General features: G+C 37.7%; 1 protein-coding gene across 2 annotated transcripts; it reads right to left on the bottom strand.

Annotated features, from left to right (window-relative positions):
* Positions 1–457: 457 nt before the first annotated feature.
* LOC135644441 (protein ROOT HAIR DEFECTIVE 3-like) lies at positions 458–17,553 on the bottom strand. 2 transcript variants are annotated; one of them, XM_065161996.1, is made up of 23 exons: positions 17,415–17,553; positions 15,617–15,766; positions 14,375–14,441; positions 14,182–14,284; positions 12,646–12,716; positions 12,472–12,535; positions 12,315–12,380; positions 12,165–12,212; positions 12,026–12,088; positions 11,885–11,941; positions 10,122–10,280; positions 9,983–10,051; positions 9,809–9,900; positions 7,461–7,539; positions 5,228–5,390; positions 4,990–5,114; positions 4,577–4,839; positions 4,397–4,493; positions 4,137–4,298; positions 3,347–3,455; positions 1,283–1,373; positions 1,101–1,197; positions 458–1,001 (listed from the first exon to the last, which is right to left on the bottom strand). In XM_065161996.1, exons 2-23 carry the CDS (start codon positions 15,762–15,764, stop codon positions 771–773), a joined length of 2,424 nt encoding a protein of 807 aa, XP_065018068.1. In that variant the 5' UTR covers positions 15,765–15,766; positions 17,415–17,553; the 3' UTR covers positions 458–770. The 2 variants fall into 2 exon arrangements, with proteins under 2 accessions (XP_065018068.1, XP_065018074.1); XM_065162002.1 differs by lacking the exon at positions 17,415–17,553 and adding an exon at positions 17,174–17,329.
* Between the last annotated feature and the right edge of the window lie 1,653 nt (positions 17,554–19,206).

The following is a 19,206-nucleotide window of genomic DNA, read 5'->3' as shown; positions in this document are numbered from 1 at the left end:
CTTTTTACCGTCGAATTGTAGTGTCGAGTACCTATAGCCAATTGTGTGGCTTTTATGCTCTCAGGATTCGATCGTATAGGATGTGACGCACGAACGAGTCTTGTAGAAGTTCAGTACCATCATATGGCATCGCATCTCGATAGAAACAAAGACCATTCGGCTATGCTTATACGAAAGTAGCTACCAATCTTCAAAAAAATTCCAGCTGCATTTCTGCCTTGTGAAGATGAAGCTGAAAAGTTGCCGGTAAATTGTTTTGGACAGAGCAACGTATTTCTATTTTTTCTGTGCAGGCTAATGAATTACCAGCTTCTACCTTGCAAGAATTCAATTGATACACGACAATAGCATGAATAAATTTTCTCAAACGGAGTTCCCTTTATCAGATTGTGTTGTTTTCAGTGGATTGATGTAAAAGATGCGATGCATGCATGCATGCTCAATAAAGTTAAACAAATAAAAAATTAAACAAAGTTCAATTGAGAAGACAGGCATGTCAGTTAGGCTTCAGAACAAAGGCACTTCGTTGTATAGCAAACCCCGGACCCAAACCCTCTAAATAAAGCAGCACCGTTTGATAATTTTGCAATTCTCTCTCATACGAACTGCGGTATCATAACACCAACAGCTACACGATATGAATACATTTATAGACTCTTCTTACCACAACGAAAACGCCATCTTCGCTGAACACAACAAAGCTATTGCAATTGGGCGAAACGATATGAAAAAAAATTGCAAACGGCATGTCATATTCTGTTACTTGGTCATCATTTTCTCAGAGGACTCGAATACTCATCCCCATCCTCTGTTGAACTTATGTTAGAAGATGGATCCGATGTTGAATTGCTACGTATGCTGTTCCTAAATACTTTTGAATCCAGTTCGGGTTTGCTCTGGGATGGTGGAGCTGCAGCTTGTTGACCCTCTTCTGCTAATCTCTTAAGGATGTTCATTACTGTTGGGAGAAACTTTGTGGACAAGGAGAGAAGCCCAGGAAGCTGTCAAATAAAGAATTAACAAGGTGCAATTAAATTAAAATGGTATCTTTAGCTTTGTCGAAAAATGAAATGCAACTGGAACTCTGATTTATCACTCACAGCGCCATTTTGAAATGCACCCGCGATGTCTAGTTGAACCCAAATGGCTTTGCCCACTAGAAAGACGACAAATATAACACCCAGGTACAAAGGGTTTCTGCAAAAGTACAACATAAACATTATTACCAGGAGGTAGGGAACCTTGTACTTTAACACAAAGTCATAACTTTAAGTAAATTTACCTAAGAAGTGTCATGAACTCATTAAATCCCAACACTAAAATAGCAGCAATTGCCCATGGAGGGGGTAACATGCTGTTGTTACGCTTATTGGCTTCCTGAAATCAGCAAATATTGCAAAGGATGTAAAGGATAAAAGGTTCTGTTAAATGATCTGTTATATAATGGCTGACCTGATACCAGAAGAACACAAAGAAACACAACAATGTAGCATTAAAATTTTATGGAACAAAGAAATGATGATACTTTTAAGCACTAGAATTAGACCATAAACTTATATCAAGAATCAAGATACTGCATGCTTATATCAAGTCATTGGAAGTCAACTACTCAACCATATTATGTCATGGGTGTTTCCACAAACTTGGCAATTTGGCAATCATCCCCCATTCCTCTATCGAGTATATAATCCCAATGAATACCAATTACTCCGGGACTAAGGTGTGTACACCAACTCATTTCCATCAATGTGTTAGGAATAGGCTAACTGATATTACAACTACTGTACCATGTGTGACTATGGTCGTCAAGCCATAGACATCAAAATATTTTAAAGAAACAAAGCATCAAACACTCCACACATATACAAACCTTGAACCTGAAGAAAACAAGGAGAAAATGAAAATATACTTGCGATCTAAACAATCATGCATAAGCCTGCAATTTACCATTAACCATCTTACTGCTGCTTTCACAACTGAAGAAACAAATGTTTTAGGTGAGTGCCCATACTAAGATGTACAAAGAGGTGGTAAAAGCTAAATGCCAACCAAAAGAAAACTCACTCCATCCCTGATATAGGACAACCTAAGGGTAATAAGCTTAGGGGTCTAAAAGTGAGTTGGTTTGCAGAAATGTCAAATCAAACAATGAAACAATTAGTATAACTTCAAACACATACCAGTTTGAAGAGGAAGATATTGATCCATCCTTTTCTTTACTATTTTGACTTTTTATGAAGTTGATCCATGAGTCTCCAGTACTCGCAATTCCAACAATGTCAGACTCTTAGCAATTTGGAATTTAGGAGGCTTGCAATAGTAGAATCTAGGTGGTAGGATAGTTGGGGAAGAGAGGAGGAAGAGAAATTGTTGATGACTCGCTTCAAGTCCTCCAAACTTACATCAAGGGAAAGTTTATGACCTATACAACTCACTCATATATATTGTGGAAGAAGAAATTCATTCATACAATTAATAATGGACGTCCCAATTACAATCTCTTTCCCTCTTTTTAGAGATCCAAGTACAAAAAGAAAAGAAGGATAAAAATATAATTATGTCAAGGCTAATCAATCATTTATTTTTTACATCTCTGGAGAAGTTAAATTTCAAGATTTATCTTGGCAAATAATCTTTCATTTGGATATCTGAGTGATGGTCTTCTATTTTTACAAATTACAATTACATGAAACTTCCTTGTAGAGATTGAAATTTTAATCAAGCCAGATTTTGATCCTTCCATCTTTTTCTTCATCCAGTTCTTCTTTCTTCTCCTTGATCAATCTAAGAAACAAAGGTATAAATATACAATATGTTGTCATGTGATCTAATTATTTGCAAAAGCCCTCTCTAAAATACTTAACACTATTCCAAAGGAGAAGAGAAAAATTAACTAGACTAAATTAAAAACTTAATCTGAACCCAAGTTCAAACCATTCAAAAGGGATTTGGGTTGATCCTTCTTTTCATGCATAGCATAGATCTGGAAAATGTCTCTACTTCTATCAATCTCATTCCCCATCTTTTCTTTACCTTTTTCCTTCTTATGGTCAATGACTGATTTTGCAAAACAAAGACTCATTATGGGCCTAGCAACATGGGGCAGACCAACTTCATAAACCCAATATATTATGAGTTGTTCAGTTGGGACAATTGGCAATATAAGCAGGCAACCCCAAATTCGTATGTTATGATATGTGTCATGCCCTTAATCACCAGGTTATCTAAGTACTTCTAAAAGCAATAGAAAATCATGCATAACTAAATCTTCCTAAGATAAATTATAAAATGGCAACTATAGTTTGCAAGACTGGGCAAAACACACTAAAATTGCAAGTTAGAGGACATGCCTGAGCAGCAATGGCCTGAGTAACAGTGTACTCTGTTTCTGCCTTGAATTGCCTCCACAAATTTTTGCACTGGACTGGTGAAATCAAAGTTTTCGCAGATGGAACCTGGTGAAAAACAAAGCAGTTCAACTTGGGGCCAAAATCATATTATAAATTTGTCATAACCAAAGAAGTGGAAAATGATGCACATTCCATCAAAATGAAACATGAGTTTCAAAGCTGAAAGAAGAACACCATGTTGCGATATCTAAAGTGACTGATAATGTAACCCTACATACTATGGATACATTGTGATGACTTAGCAGAATTCACTGTCTTAAAAACACAACTTCTCCATCAAAGTCTACATTATTTTAGAATCCGAGATCTTACATGTTATCAGGATGTGATATTTCAGCTGGAACTCAAACAATGTAATCGAAGTCAAAAGCACTTGGGAGTGCAGACAATATTAGTTTATACACTAATGATCCAAGCAGTAAGTTATAACTTGAAACGAAAAATATTCAAGACTGTTGTGACTACAACATTGAGTCTTTGATATGCCTTAGAAACCTGAATTCAAACTAAAAATAAAATAGTTGAGGACCATAGATTATTAGATCATCATTCCATATGAAGAACTGATCCAACGACAACAGAAACCAGCCATAATGTCCTAACATATGAACACGAGTCTCACATTCAAAATGAAGACTATGAGATGCTGGATCACAATTCTATCTGTATATTTGGCACTTAAACTAGAATTGTGTCACATGAAAAAGTGACAAGATCATTAATCACCTCTTGCCATGAGCTTGAAGCCAGTGGATCTAATGACTGGATACTTCTATTCTTAACACCATTGCTGGAAACATCTACCAAAGCAAGCAAAAGAGTGTCCTCAATTTTATCGGTTTCCTCGTCCAAACGAATAGCAGCCATAACAGACAGCAACTTTAGAGACTGCAAAGATATGTCAACAACGATTGACAAACAAACAGTTATTTTGAAATCTAAGGTGACAAATACTCTAATTGTGAGAGCAATTTTCTATGACATACTGCAGAACGTGCAGATTTTGTTATTGCTTTTATGTCTTCTTTTCCCGTCCAAACTCTTGGCATAGAGTCCGCATCACGGCTGAACAATGTAGAGAATCTGCATTTGAAAATAAAAGAAAGATAGTCATCCTGATGTCCAAACTCTAAGCACAGTTTAGAAGTACTGATAATATGTACTACCTATCCTTCATACGGATCAGAACTCTTCCAGCCTCTTCTCTTGCCTTGGATTCAACAACATTTTTACCATACTCCTTTAGTTTCACAAGCATTTTATCCACAGTTGCCTGGTCTAGTGCAAATGTTGAAAGGGCAGAAGCAAATCCTGAGACAGCTGATTCAGTCTCTCGCCGAAGAAGTTCTCTTATTGCGGGCCAGGTATTATCACTAGCCGCATCAAGAAGAGCTTCAACTGGTTCTGCAAGGGCTTTATTAAGTTGTCCCTGCAAGTAAATCGGATTACTAATTCCAATGATAATACCATCCTTAAATTATTCATCCTTCAATCTCTTTCTGTTTTGAAAAAAAAAAAAGAGAGATTCACAATAAGACCACCAACTTAAAGTAAATAAACAACAAAACTCCTACCATACCTCAAATAGTGCAGTAAGCTCAGAAAGTTTTGCAGTACGAACTGAAGCTAGATGGGTGTCAATATCACGCTGAAGCTTATCCCGAATTTTGGAAGGATCCCAGTTTGCTTGTTCAATAGCTGCATCTGTAACCCCCCCAAAAAAAACAATACAACCACAAATCAAAATACAAGCACATAGTTACAGAAAGTAACCATATGTATTACATAATTAGATAAAGTTCAAAAAACTCATGTACCTTCACAGCATCTGTCAAATTTGAACATGGAAGATTGAGTGCATTCAAGAGCAGCAACAGCAAATCCTTCCTTTTCAAGGGCCTTATCAAAAGCTTCTTTAAAATCATCTAAAACTTTGGACCGTATATGGCCCAACATTGTTTGATAAGCAGGACTGACCAGCTGAAACAAGCAAAATGTGTCACTGAGAAGGAGAAAACTACAAACATCTTTAGTTTGAGAAAAAAATATCTGGGCAAAATATTACCAAAAAATTTATGACACACAGATCCAGTCTATGATACAAGAAGAAAATTTATGAATTCAAGAATTCTTTATTTCCTATGAAGACCCTTAAGCAATCATAGAATATCATGAACATTTCCCCACGACAAGGGAACTCAATCCAGCAAATCTGAGAATCATATACTCTTTCACTTTGACATTTACAAGATGTATTAGCACCCTGTATAAGATGTTATAAGTATAACTGTAATTAATTTAATACAACCTAAGACTAAATTCAACCTTATTTGTAATGAAGGGATTGGTGCAACACGAGGTTGCTCCTCCGGTAATCGATTAAGGATTAGGCTGAATATTCATGTGGTGGGAACCTATGGAACCTATTGCAAAATATGCAGCATCACCCTTGAATCAGTAAGGAAGAAATGAAGAAAAAAAAAAAAGAGGAGGGGACTTGAAACTTCTGAAAAATTAATGTCAATTAAGAATATGCTTTGTGCTGATTCACTACCCAACCTCCAAATGACAGCTTTGGAAAACAGCAGATTAGTGCAGAAGGCTCCACCCACCGAGGGTTTTAGAGTGAAATGAAAACCAAGCTAAATGTCTCTAATCAAATTTTAAAATTCATTGGCACCATGCAAAATTCAAACAGATGAGATCCATATGGAGATAAGTTTCATATTCCTTTGATCAAAAGATATATTACACATTTTTACTATTAATCCAAGAATACCAATGTTCCTTACAGACTGGAGACAATGATATCTTTTCAATTTGGAAATATATAAATTCAATTGATATAAATTATGAGCATATATATTGAACATATGCTATGAACAAAATACACAGTGCCTACCAAGCATTTCTACATTTGTAAAATTCATCAACACTGATGGAAGACACATTTTATTAATGATAAATTTTCTACCAATTTCACAGGTTTCAATTTAGCTTTAGTCATTGCCCAAAAATCAAGTAAGATACTAGATTTATCATCTTGATTATTGTACAAAAAAAGTTATTCCACTCAAGCTAGTGAAAATTTTCTTAAGAAAAATTATTAAATATGTTCAATGGCATGGAAAATCATACATCAAACGTTCTGTACACATTCCCTTAACATCAGAATTCCCTTGAAATCCAGCTTCTACATTTGAAGTGAAAAGAGACAGAAATATTGCACAAAAGCATACATCTTACCCACCTCAACCAGAAAATAGCAAGCCCAAGCTAACATAAGTAGCTTAACAGATGTTACTACAGTCACATTTACATTAACCCATTTTGCTAATGTTAAGAATCATTTGCTTGGAAAAGATCACATAAAGCCCCAGCCATACTACATGCTAAATAAAGTTGTCAAAATTTTCGGTTCACCCTGATACTCCTTTTTTGGGCCTTAATACAAGGTTAAATAAATAATAAAATTAGGTTACCACAACTACAGAAAATTTGAAAGAAGCTTCTAAATAAGCAACCATTGAATATAATTAAATGTTCCAATTTGTAAAACAAGAGTACATATCCTTAACAAGATATCTTAGTTCCCCCTATCTAAGCTGACAATTACCAACTATGATCGGGAGATAATTACATGAACAACAATCAAATTCTCACCTAATAATATAATATGTAGTATATTATAATGGTTTATTAGTACCAGCAATGTTGGCTCCGCGAAAAATTAAAAAAAGAACAATGATACTAAGAGGTAAAAACCATTTAACATAAGAACAATGGTATCTTTTATGCAGGAAAGGCATACTGAAGTGGTAGGTAGATACCACAAAGAAATATAATGCTATTAAGGCTTAATGTGATGGGATTCTCTGTGCAATAAGCATGTATAGCTAGAAGATCATGTCAACAAAATGGTATGCTATCAAGAATTTTGAGCATTTAAATTTACCTGTATAATAACAAACCTATTAACTGAAAAGCGCACCAGCCTGGTAAATGCAAATGAACTTGACCTATAAGCTGTTGCTCAGAAGAGAATAGTACCTGCAGAAGTTTTGATTCAAGTTGCTGCCTCTTTGAAGTCCGGACAGCTTCCTCAAAGTAAAAAGCTTCTATGTCATATCTGTCAGAGCAGTATATTTAACAGCTTAAAAGCAGGACATAGAGCATTAAGGAATAATGACTAATTCCACCTTCTGAACAAGTCAAAAACCAATAAAGAACAGAAGTACAAGATTCAACAGCTCTGAAACAAAACTAAAACTGTAAAACCATTAAAAAATATTTGCTCCTCGATATGTAATAGTGCCTCAAAAGAAAAATACCTTAACAATGGTCATTTGAAAGGCAAGATTTTTTTGTAATATAATTAGATTTAACAAATTTGTAGGGATTTGTACCTATATTTAGGCATACAAATTACAAACTATGAACTTTACAAATAAAATAATATAACCCCTACATCATTGTATGACAAAAGAAGTCCATTTTGATGCATCCAAAAGAACTAAACAATACCACCTGTAAACATAGAACAAATAACTATCAATTCCCTCTAAATTTGCTTATGCAGCTCTGAAATTCAAAGACTCAAATATCATGAACCCATGCATGCTTGTTTTCATAGAAACACAGGCAGACACACACACATATATAGGAAGCCTCCTGGGTACAAATAGTTGTTAAGAATATCTGTCCCTGATTAATTCTATCATCACTGTCCATCTGCTGTCACTTAACCATGGTTTAGTTAAATGACTAGTGCATCTTCCTTTAAGACTAACAGTTACTTAGACCTTAAAACAATGATATCGTAGCAAATTAGTAATGGGATTCGACCAGATTAACAGATCAAGAAAATAGAAATAGTGTGTGTAAGAGAGAGAGAGAGAGAGAGAGAGAGAGAGAGAGGTGGGGGGAGGGAGAGAAATAGTGATCAGGAACGATCTCAACAGCACTCAACCAGTCAAGTCAACCCCTACCTAAGGGCCTCTTGAAGCCTCATAGCATTATTCGGCCAAGCAAACCCATATTGCAGCAGCTAACTCACCTCAATCTCAGTCCTAGCAGAACTAGGATTAGAACAGCCCTCACCCAAATAGCAATAGCCACCAAGCAAGAGAAACACACTCCTGCTGGGAGTAGGAGAAGGTTATGCGCTAGCTCTACAAGGAAAGTCCTAAAACCCTTGGGACTCCACCCTTATTACAGTTATAAAAGAGCGACCCATCTAAAGCATCCCCAGTCAGCTCGATCATAATCCTAGCAGGACAAGGATTAGGGCAGCCCCTAGACAATTATGGCACCCCCAACAAAAGACTCCTATGGCTGCAAGGAACTAAGAAGTCCTAATCAAAATAAGACTTTGGACATCCATAATCCTATAAATCTAAGGGGTTGCAACCCCCTTGAAAGCATCCAAGTCATGCCCCCTCTTGAGTGACTAGTCGACTCTAAGCTGAGAAGATAGGAGAGAAAGAGAGGAAGGAGGTTGTAAGTTCAACAGCCCTTCATCTTGCTTGCAGGTACATTCCTGTAGAGATCTTTTCTGAATTGTTGTTGGCCTTAATAGCTTCCAAAGATACCTTTGGCAACAACAACAACAAGAAGAAAAGCAACCAAAAGTAGCCAAGAAGTCTCACAATCGACCCTAGCCTTCCAGCTTATGCCGAAAGCCAAAAGAAGAGGAGTTTAAAAAAGGGTTCTGCCCTCCAACTGCAACACCTTTTTACTCAAGTTCCAGCAGCTGAAGTCCATCTAAACTTCGTCTAACTGCTATGAGAAGACCCAAAGCCCAGCTACACACTATCCAAACCTTAGACAACAGCAAGAGAGGAGGAGACTGAAACCAACAGCGATCCTCAACCTGCCGAGAGCACCCAACGATAACTCTCTCCGCCAAAACTTCCATCCAAGACGTGGTATCAGATTGACGGATTATCAAATACAAATCCCATACGGATCAAAGAGAGGGGAGGACAGAGAGTGAGAAAGCAAAACAGAGATACACAAAAAATAACAGACCCCAAAAACAATCAACCAGGCTTGGTTTCTCTCATTAGTTTTGTTGAAGCCTTTGCCTACTATTTGGCATAGTCACTTGCCAGTACAGGCCCTGGGGAGGATGAATGCATGCCAGCCTATCCTTCACAATAGACAAGTCCATGGGTGCAAGGTAGGCAGAGGCAAATACAGCACCTACCTTGCCAATCTAAGGGCAACACATGCTCAATACAAGGCATTGGATGTGCAAGGAGACAATCTCAAACAGTATGAAACCATCAATCAATGTTCCTTATGAAAAAAAAAAAAGAACAGAATACTTGAAAGTTGAAACTACTATTGATAATCCAAACTTCAACAGGAAAATTCCAAACAAAAAGAACACTGACCCAGCCAAGCACTCGTCCAGAATTGCAGTAATCTTCTTCCCAAAACCTGGCACTATATCATGTTGAACAGCCTCTTCAAGTTGAACCCACTCCTGTAATGCAGATGAATTTAAGCAATTAATGATTGAAAATGTCACATAGAAATAGACAAAATTTACGTTAGCCATCAACTACCTTATCAGCACTTGTGTAAGCAAGCTTTTCATTAGCAATTTCTTCGCAACGTACTGTAGCCACCATAACCTACAAATGCAGACAAATACTGATAACTGGATTGCTGATAGAGCAATTAATGAAGCAACCAGATCATCACCTTGTGTGCAGGAAGGTCAAGGTCCTTGTTCTCCTTTATAACCATCCATATCTGTTGAGCACTAAACGAGAATCCTGATGCTGGAACAACACCCCGTCGGTCCCCAGCAAGTCCACCGGGAGCAATGGAATGGTAAAATCTTTGCCTTAAAGAGGCAACCTTGTTCATCAATAACAAATATAAGAAACAAAAAGAAGGAATATCCCCAAAGAACTAGATACCAACAAACTTCTTAAGTATCTTATAAAAAATACAGTTCTTGATTATATGAGTGGATCCAAATATATTTGCCAATAAAAAGTGAACCAAGACAAGAAGAAAAACAATAAGCTAGCCCATCAAAATGATGGTTTATAGCAGCAGAGAGTATGTAATTTGCTCAACAATCTAAATTTTACATGTATCACATCATTGTGTGAAATGAGCTGATTAAGCAATATAGTTTGGCTCTCACCCTTGAAGTGAAAAAAAAATATAAGCAGCTGCATCAACAATCCTCCGCGAATATCAACAATTACTACTACCAGCCATTAAGTCTACCTAACAAGTTAGCAATACCCTAGAATCTCTCAAATACTATGATACTGTTTATTCTTCAAAATTAATACCAGAGGTTCAAGGCCGATGCAACCAAAAGAATGAAGAAGCTTTCCATGTTACCCCAATTGTAGGTTCACATATTTGTTAGGTATTCTAAGATACTGTTATTCTTAAGATCGTTCTCCTAGTCACATTTTGTATATCCTATATCCTGTCCATTTTATGGAGTTCTAAAGGTTTGAGTAAAGCGGTGTCCTATCTTGTTGAATTTCAATAAAGTACGAAAATTAATCAATAAGCCCAAGAATCCATGTAATCGCAAAATGTGTTCCGTTGTGGTTTATAATAGTGGCTTACAAGGAGTTACAGATTATTTAGAGTCATACAATAACTAGCTAACTACTGTCACGGACAAACTTCGAAACAGGATGTTTGATGTAATGCTCATATATGTCCGTGTCTTTTGGTATGTTCATGCTTTGCACAGCATGTAGAGGGACGGCCGAAGGCTTAATAGTCTCATTTTAGTTGGGTTTGGTGGCTGCTTTAGGCTTGTAAATAAAGGTTGTGTCATGTGGACACTTGTAAGAGATTTTCGGTCTGTAATGGACCATTTTGACCCTTTGTTGTGCAACTGTTCAGAGCTTGTAAAGTCTGTTTATAATTTGCATTGTCCATGAAGTGTTTCCTGGAATGTTTGCTTGTGGATCCCGAGTGAGGCATTTTCTCTAACCCATTTTTCTCTTTTGTGGGTCCTAAGGGACCATAGGAGGCTTCGGGGAGGCTGACCTTTGCGGACGGACACGCAAGGGTGCCACACGACTTAAGCAAAACTAGCTAAGTCTGTGACACTACGTCATCATGTATGTTTAAAATTATGGCTCTATGTTTATTGATATATTTTAGAGAACAATCGCTATAATCAATAATTGAAGCAGATCTCACTCCCTCACTTTCACAATATACAGAACCCTCGTCATGATTCAAACCATACTCATGATTCTAGAGGCAATGAGTGCTTTTAAGACACACTTCCACTTACAATCAGAGTTGTTATTTAAAGGCAACTTGACTGCATAGGGTCATGCAAATCACATGGACCGCAAGCAAATGTTATCTTATACTAGATCAAATAAAGGAAAATGATATACAACTACCACTACTACAAATAAATTAGAAGTTGACTTCGATTTATTGGAGTATGTAATTATGTGACAACAGACCTGCTCTCTAAATAGCTCTTCCTTCTCTTCAAAGCTTGAAAGAGCCACTACTTCCACCTGCAAAAGTTATAGTATGAAATAGAAAGCTCCAAATGCATCTTTATCAGCAAGGAGCGAAGTAAAGAAAGCTTAATAAATTACATTGAAGAATTCACTAAGAGGAGTTTCTTTATGAGCTTGCGGTTTAGGTACATTATCCCATATCTGCAAAAGAAAAAATATCAACAGGATATATCAGCAATGAATTATTACAGCATAGACAGAGTAATAGTTGACACACCTTCTGAATATCCTGCCTGAGAACAGGCTCCAAATGTTCTAGGGGAGTCTGCCACAAAATGAAAGTCGATTGAAATTGAAACTCAGACATTACTGAAGTAATAGCAGTATTTTAGAAGTTAAATTTGTGATTATTATAATGAAATTGCACCTTGGTTTTGTCACGTATAACAAATAACAATGTTGTTTTACGAGGGCTAAACAATCGCATCATGACCTGTTATTGGACGAAATACAACAAAAGTGAACAACTGAAACTACCAATATACTACATGGTTGAATCAAAGATACATACAACTAAAACATACTTGGAACACTGTCTTCAAAAGGGGCTTGTTTGCAGCTTGTTCACGACCAATATCATGACACCACCTAAGATATCAAGGCATGTCAGAAAATGCACCGACATTTTAGTTGAATTGTACTCAAGGTTTTAAATTATAAATAAAATAGTCATGCCCCATAGTCGATATCAGGCTTACATGTTTATGAGCACTATATCTGAAATTGCCAAAGCAAAAAGGGCACTCTGCTTCTCAAATGCAGTATCATCCTGAGCATATAAATAAGACAGTAAAACAAGGTTGAAAAGATCCCAGAAGATATAGAAACACATGATGACTGGAACAAAGACAAGTCAAAGTGTTAGGTATTGGACTATATTCAAAGGACCTGCATAAACAATAAAACCACAACCCAAATGTTTGTTTTTGCCCTAACTCCTGATTAATAACTGATACATAATGATGTTAAACACTACAAACGAAAACAAAAAAAGATTGAAACAAGTCAACAATTAAGTTGCTACTTAGTATCCTCACAAAAGCACAAAATAAGGCATTAAAAAGGTGGTTTTCACTGACCATCCAAAGAAATTTTTGCCCTACTCCAACAAGTAGTTACCTAAATAAAACTTAATCAACAACGGCAGCTCTTGTATTCCTGGATTGAGAAGCCAATACAGAATTTTCAAAAGACAAAAAAAATGGAAGTCTGCAAAGTTTCAATAGCAAGTCATTTAAGGAGATTCATGTTCCCAAGGTACAGGATCAACAAATACAACAAATGGAATCTATTACTGAACTTTGATCTGTTAAAAATATTCATCGTTAACCTATTACCAGTGAAATTTGAAGATATCTAATTATCAAGCAACAATTTCCATCTTATTCTGAGTTTCATGCCTGCTTTGCAGGCAATGCACACTAGAATGATTAGTAACTCTACCATATTGTACGAGATTGTCAATAACAGTAGCTATGATTCTAATCAAGGAAAGTCGTTTCAGGTCTGACACAATGTACACCGGTATTACTAGTGACTCAAAGAGGAAGAAGAATGAGAAAAGGAAGGGGTGGTGGAGGAAGACGAGGAGGAAGGAGGAAGGAAGATGAACGAAGAAGAGAAAGCAATGGAGGAAGAGGAAGGAGGAAGGAGGAAGAGAAACAAAGAAGAGGAAGAGGTGGAGGAAGACGAGGAGGAAGGAGGGAGACGGAGAAGGAGAGGAGGCGGTGGAGCAAGAGGAGGAGGAGGAGGAGGAGAAGTGGAGGTGGAACCGTATGAGTCGGCAGTGCACAGCAAGTGGCATGCGACAGCAGGAGACTAAACATATGAAGAGGGCTTGCAAACACAAGTATTAAAATGTCTTAATTATTTTTTTAATGGGTTGAAGCGGGCTGTCCAAAACGAGGCTGTCCACATACTGGTTCATGCCCAGACTTTGAACGTACCACCCATTTCACACCGGTTTGGGCAAAATGGCAGTCCATGCTTCTAATGATGATGTTATCAAGGTTTATTTAGATCCAATCAGTAAATACCTACTTCGTGCACACTCAACTAAAAGACATCACACTAAACACAATATATCGTAGGAAATAGATACATAGGTGTGGCAAGATTCAAAAGAAAATGGCTCACATATAATATGTATAATTCCATGCTCATATAGAATACAAAGTGCAGTTCCATAAAGCTCTCTATAATAAATGTTGATATTGCCTAAGTTAGATATTTACTTCTCCTCTCTCTCTTCCGTCAGTACCCTCCAAATCCATAACCACTGTAAATGGTTCAACATTAGCGCACTTTGCCAACCAAATGCCTTTAGTAGTTTGTGACCTAAGGAAAAGGGAACTCAGTTAAATACAACTTGAAATGATTAACTTTATAAATGCTGATAAATCCAAGGCTGAAGAGAGAAAAACTTGCCTTCCTCTAAAAGCATCCATTTCCCTAAAGTTGGTCCCAAACAAATGGTTCAAAAGAGTGCTCTTCCCTGTGGACAAAAGAAAGATTCACTCAGAACCCTAATAGTTAAATGCATCTAATGTTTATGTTTGAAACAAGGAAAAATCTCTAAACTGGCAAAAGCCAGGTGTTGGATTGTGATAGCAATAACACTATGTAGATTACACATACATAAAGTAATTAACACAATACATAAGTTGAAGACTGCATTTCCAAATAGATGTCAAAACATTCTTCCTTGCTAAATGAACTTTGGAAATTTTGTAGTATGAGAAATAATTCCAGATTCTCAGAAGAGTCACCAGCTTAATTATAAAGTTTGTATAGGCTGGAGGAAATTAATGTAATAATTTTGCATAAGGCAACAGCTTTAGTAAAAGGACAGGCAGGTTAACCAGACAATAACAAATGCATATGCTGGCAGTTTAAGTGAGAGACTCAGAAAGACAAAAACCACTAGAAAGCATGGGTACCATAGGTTGACATTGCCAAGGTTAATCTCTCAAGGAGTTGAAGTCTATGAGAACTGTTCAAAATCTAATGCCATTCACCTCACATGCAATTATGAGTTATTAAAATTGTAAATCCTTGAACCAAATTGTCCTGAGCATGTACTGTGCAGGAAACTTTCCTAGGCAATATTTCCTCAGTTATATCCAAATTTCCAATAATGAACAATGTAGACAGCATAGTATGCTTTCAGACAATTTTGGGAAATAACAAACCTAACAGAAATAGGGTACAGTGTCCTACCTTTACCAGAGGTGATTCTTTAATGAAGCAATTTTGGAGAAAGGCATTAAATAAAAAACGTATTTTCAGGAGAGGGTTCATTCTTCTTTCTGTAAGCAATTAAACCATTCAGTATCAGGCTATTTTCTAATACCTACAGTGAGCATTTTCATTTAGTTAACAGCATCTATCAGTCACAGCTTTTACAAAGCCAGCCATCCTAGACAAATGGAATATAATTCCTCAAACATCAACATAGGCAGTCAACCACATCAACTGATAGAAGTAGGAAGCCTATAATTGGTTCAGCTGATTCAGGATTAAAATCAAAAACAGAAAACAATAACATTATTAAAAAAATCACAAGAGAGTTTAACAAAGAAGAAGTGATAAGATAAAACAAGGGAGTTATGCAACAAGAATATAACAAAAGCAATAACCAATAGAAGTTCAAAAAACCCATAGTCATACCACTACTTTGTGGACCCATTATAGATACCACTGCATAGGACAGTCCACATTCAGCCAGCTTCACCGAATTCATGAAATGTTCAATGCCAGCAACATTGAATACGCCATCACCATCAAGAAGTTGAACACAACAACCACCTTCACCCATATCTAGAGGGGAAAATGATGTAAGATTCAATTGTCTACAATTTCACACTGCCATGTAGAAAGCCATTATGGTCCTATTTAAAAAGCAGACAAGAAATGTTGAAACAAAGGAAAAAAAACAGCCAGACGAAGGGACATAATACTTGTCAGAATAGCCTGGCATATTAACTCTTAAGCAACAAAGTATCCCCAGAAAACCGGAAGATAATCAATTAACCACAGTATAATACAATTAATCAGAATGAGAACAATGAAAAATATATATCTGAAAGCAACAGAATTTCATCAACCAAATTGTTGGAACTCAATATTAAAATTTAATTATTTGATATTTAGAATAGCCTCTTTTTGTTAAAAGATATCCTCAAGGACTTCGTTAGATGCAAATCAACAAAAACAAAGAATGATTGGTCATTGTATACCATCTTAGAAAGACCTTAAAAACAACAGATGATCACACTGAATCCTACTCTTACTATAACACTGATAGACATCATGCTCGTGAGAAATATATACTTTATCCTTTCCCAAGAAAATCAACTAAATTTAGTTAGAAAATCCTAATAATCACAAAGACTCAAGTAAAAGAAACTGGTAATCATGAAATTTATAAGCTGTAAGATTGCAATGGAAAATCAGCAAAACATCAGGATCATAGGATTATTGCTCCTGAAAAATGAAAACAAAAGAGAACCAGTTGCATATTTGACTATCAACTTCTGCTAATCTCATAATTTCCTAAATCGACTAAAAAGAGTTCAGTTAGTTTGAATCGCATTTATATTGGAAAGTCAGTTATCTGTTTGAGGAAGTATACCCATGCTCATATTTCAAACCAGTTCGTAATCTGTAATCAAGAACTAGGGGGAGTACAAAAATTCAGGGGCAAGTCATAGCAATTGTCGCTTCAGAAAGATTCCCTGGTTTTGAAAAGAGAATTGTACTGGAACCGACAATGGAGAAGGGCACAAACTAAACATACGTTCGGAAATATGTGTACTATCTTCGTGATCAAAACATGCTTAAAAAAGATACCTCAGGCACAAACTCTAGCGTGGGCAACTTCCACGAAGTTGGAGAATGAATATAGAGTAATCAAGCAAGATTGTTGCTCTTGGTCTCTCTGATGATTATACCAATTAAGAAAAATTATATTCAACAACCTCATAAACTTGAGGTCCTACAAATAAACAACCCCGTTATGCCAGCACCACTAGACTACAAAGGTCAAGAGAATCACAAGCACTACTGCCTGCATTTATGTGATATAAGAAAACAAGATAGCCATCCAAGTTATCACCAACTTCGATCAGCTGAAGATGAGAAGCACTGAAGTGTGTAACGTGATCTGATCATAAGAAAGAGAACAAGAAAATAATACGAGACTGGATGCAAGGTTTTCAGACTTACCAGTAAGAAAGGGCAAAAAAGACGATTTCAATAAAGAAAACTTGACAAGGAATCACCAATCAGATCGTAACAAATATCCTTCTGAACGACGAGACATTATCAAAAGCCGATCCACGATTACGATCAAAACCAGTGAACGAAATAAAGGTCAAAATAATCGACTGCCGCTCCATCGGATCGACAAAGCAAATGAAAGCTCCGATCCAATCAGAAGAAGAAGCGGCTGAGTTCGAAGTCTTGCCTGCGAGCGAAGGGGAGGTTGGTGGGGATCGAGATACGGGGAGCCGACCGACGAGGGAAGAGGAAGAAGGAAAGACGACTACGACGATGACAGATCCAGTTACTTCGACCGCGGCTCCCTCGTCCTCTTAAAAACAACTTACAAAACAAATCCATTCCCTACTAATTATTTTTTCGAGGTAATTTTATTGTAATCTTAATTATTATTAGGCAAATTTTTAAAAAAATCCTTACTTTTTGAAATTTCCCGAAAAGGGTCTAAAAATTCAAAAATAATTTTAAATGACTCTTTTACCCTTATCGACCCTTGTCCTTCCCTTGTCGTCTGATCCCTCTCCTTCACTCCGAACATTTGCTTACAGACTTGCCCACAACTCTTATCATCAACTGTAATGAAAAAAGAAGGAAGCACGTTGTCAACTATGGATGAGGAATGAGAAGAGGCGATCACATACCCTCACTGTTAACCGTAGGGAAGCAAGGGAGAAAAAAGAGAAGGGAGGGCGAAGAAGAGATTCCATCATCGTTTCATGCACGAGTCATAGGTCGGATGTGCAACTATTGGACTAACGACGTCAGTTGAGATAGCTCTGGCGAGCAATGGGTTTAATGGCTAGATGTGTTATTTAAAAAAAAAATTAAAATAAAAATATTATGTACAAAATTATTATTTACATCGTCGTATTATTATTATACTGATTCGTTCACATTTTTGCTAACCTCAACTTCCCGACTGAAAATTACTTTTAATAAAAATCTCATATAAGTACATCGAACGAGGCAAATAAAAAGCGTGTCTCTGCGTATAATCCAGAGAGGTGGGTCCCGCAGCAGGCACCGACCGACCGACCAAGCAACCGCCCACCTGTCCCAATTCCACCCACGCCCTTTCTCGCCATCGATCCCCTTCGTTCCGAGCCACACACTTGCTTGCATCAGCTTTCATTGGCCGCAACTGCGGGCCGACGCTAGAATCACCAGTAGGCAAACTCACGCATTCCAAGGCGGGTGGATCGTTGGGTAGTAGATAATGGGCAGGCAAAAGATTTATGTTTTCTGGCGGTACTTCTTACGCGTCTCACCCACGCATCGCTCTAAGAATCGGACCTTATTCAGCCCATCTTGACTCGACCGGCCCAGAGGAGAAGGAACACCTAATGGTCACTCCCCATTACCTCGTGGCACAAAACTATTGGATCGCAGGTGAGTTCCTTATGATAACATATGTTAAATAATCCTCAGCGTTAAAATTAACAAAAACCCCAATATTAAACTTTCACCAGATGACGTCCCTTAAATGATTTTTTATCTAGGGACACCCCTCTTTCATCGATTTGACGAAAACACCCCTCCCCTTCCCCAGCAAGCTCTGATCATCGTCGACCACTGTCACCCCTTCTCCCATCGCGAGCGACGCCGTCCTCTCCTCCTCCCTTCCCCCTTCTCCTCCTCCTTCGTTGCTCGCGCTGCCTCCGCTGCCGACGCCCTCGCCACACGTTGCTGGCACCCTCACAGCCTGCCTAGTGCCCTAGTCGCTTGCCTTTCGACGGCGATCCGATGAGCGGGGCCAGAGGGCTCCGGTCTTCGATCCTGAGGAAGAGGGAGCGGTGGAGGGCGGCGCAGGCAGCGAGCTCCCCATCTTCGATCGCGGGGAAGGTGGAGATGTTGCCGCGGTGGCCGCAGCCTTGCTGAGGGAGGCGGGCGACGAGGGCCCCAACAGTGGAGGCAGCGCGGGCGGCGGGTGAAGAGGAGAAAGGGGAAGGGAGGGGCAGGGGAAGGAATGAGAGGGCGAC

Source organism: Musa acuminata, chromosome BXJ1-4 (assembly GCF_036884655.1).
Source record: "Musa acuminata AAA Group cultivar baxijiao chromosome BXJ1-4, Cavendish_Baxijiao_AAA, whole genome shotgun sequence".
NCBI classification, from domain to species: domain Eukaryota; kingdom Viridiplantae; phylum Streptophyta; class Magnoliopsida; order Zingiberales; family Musaceae; genus Musa; species Musa acuminata.
The sequence above is the reverse complement of the archived record's forward strand: the minus strand, read 5'-3'. Positions and strand labels throughout refer to the sequence as shown.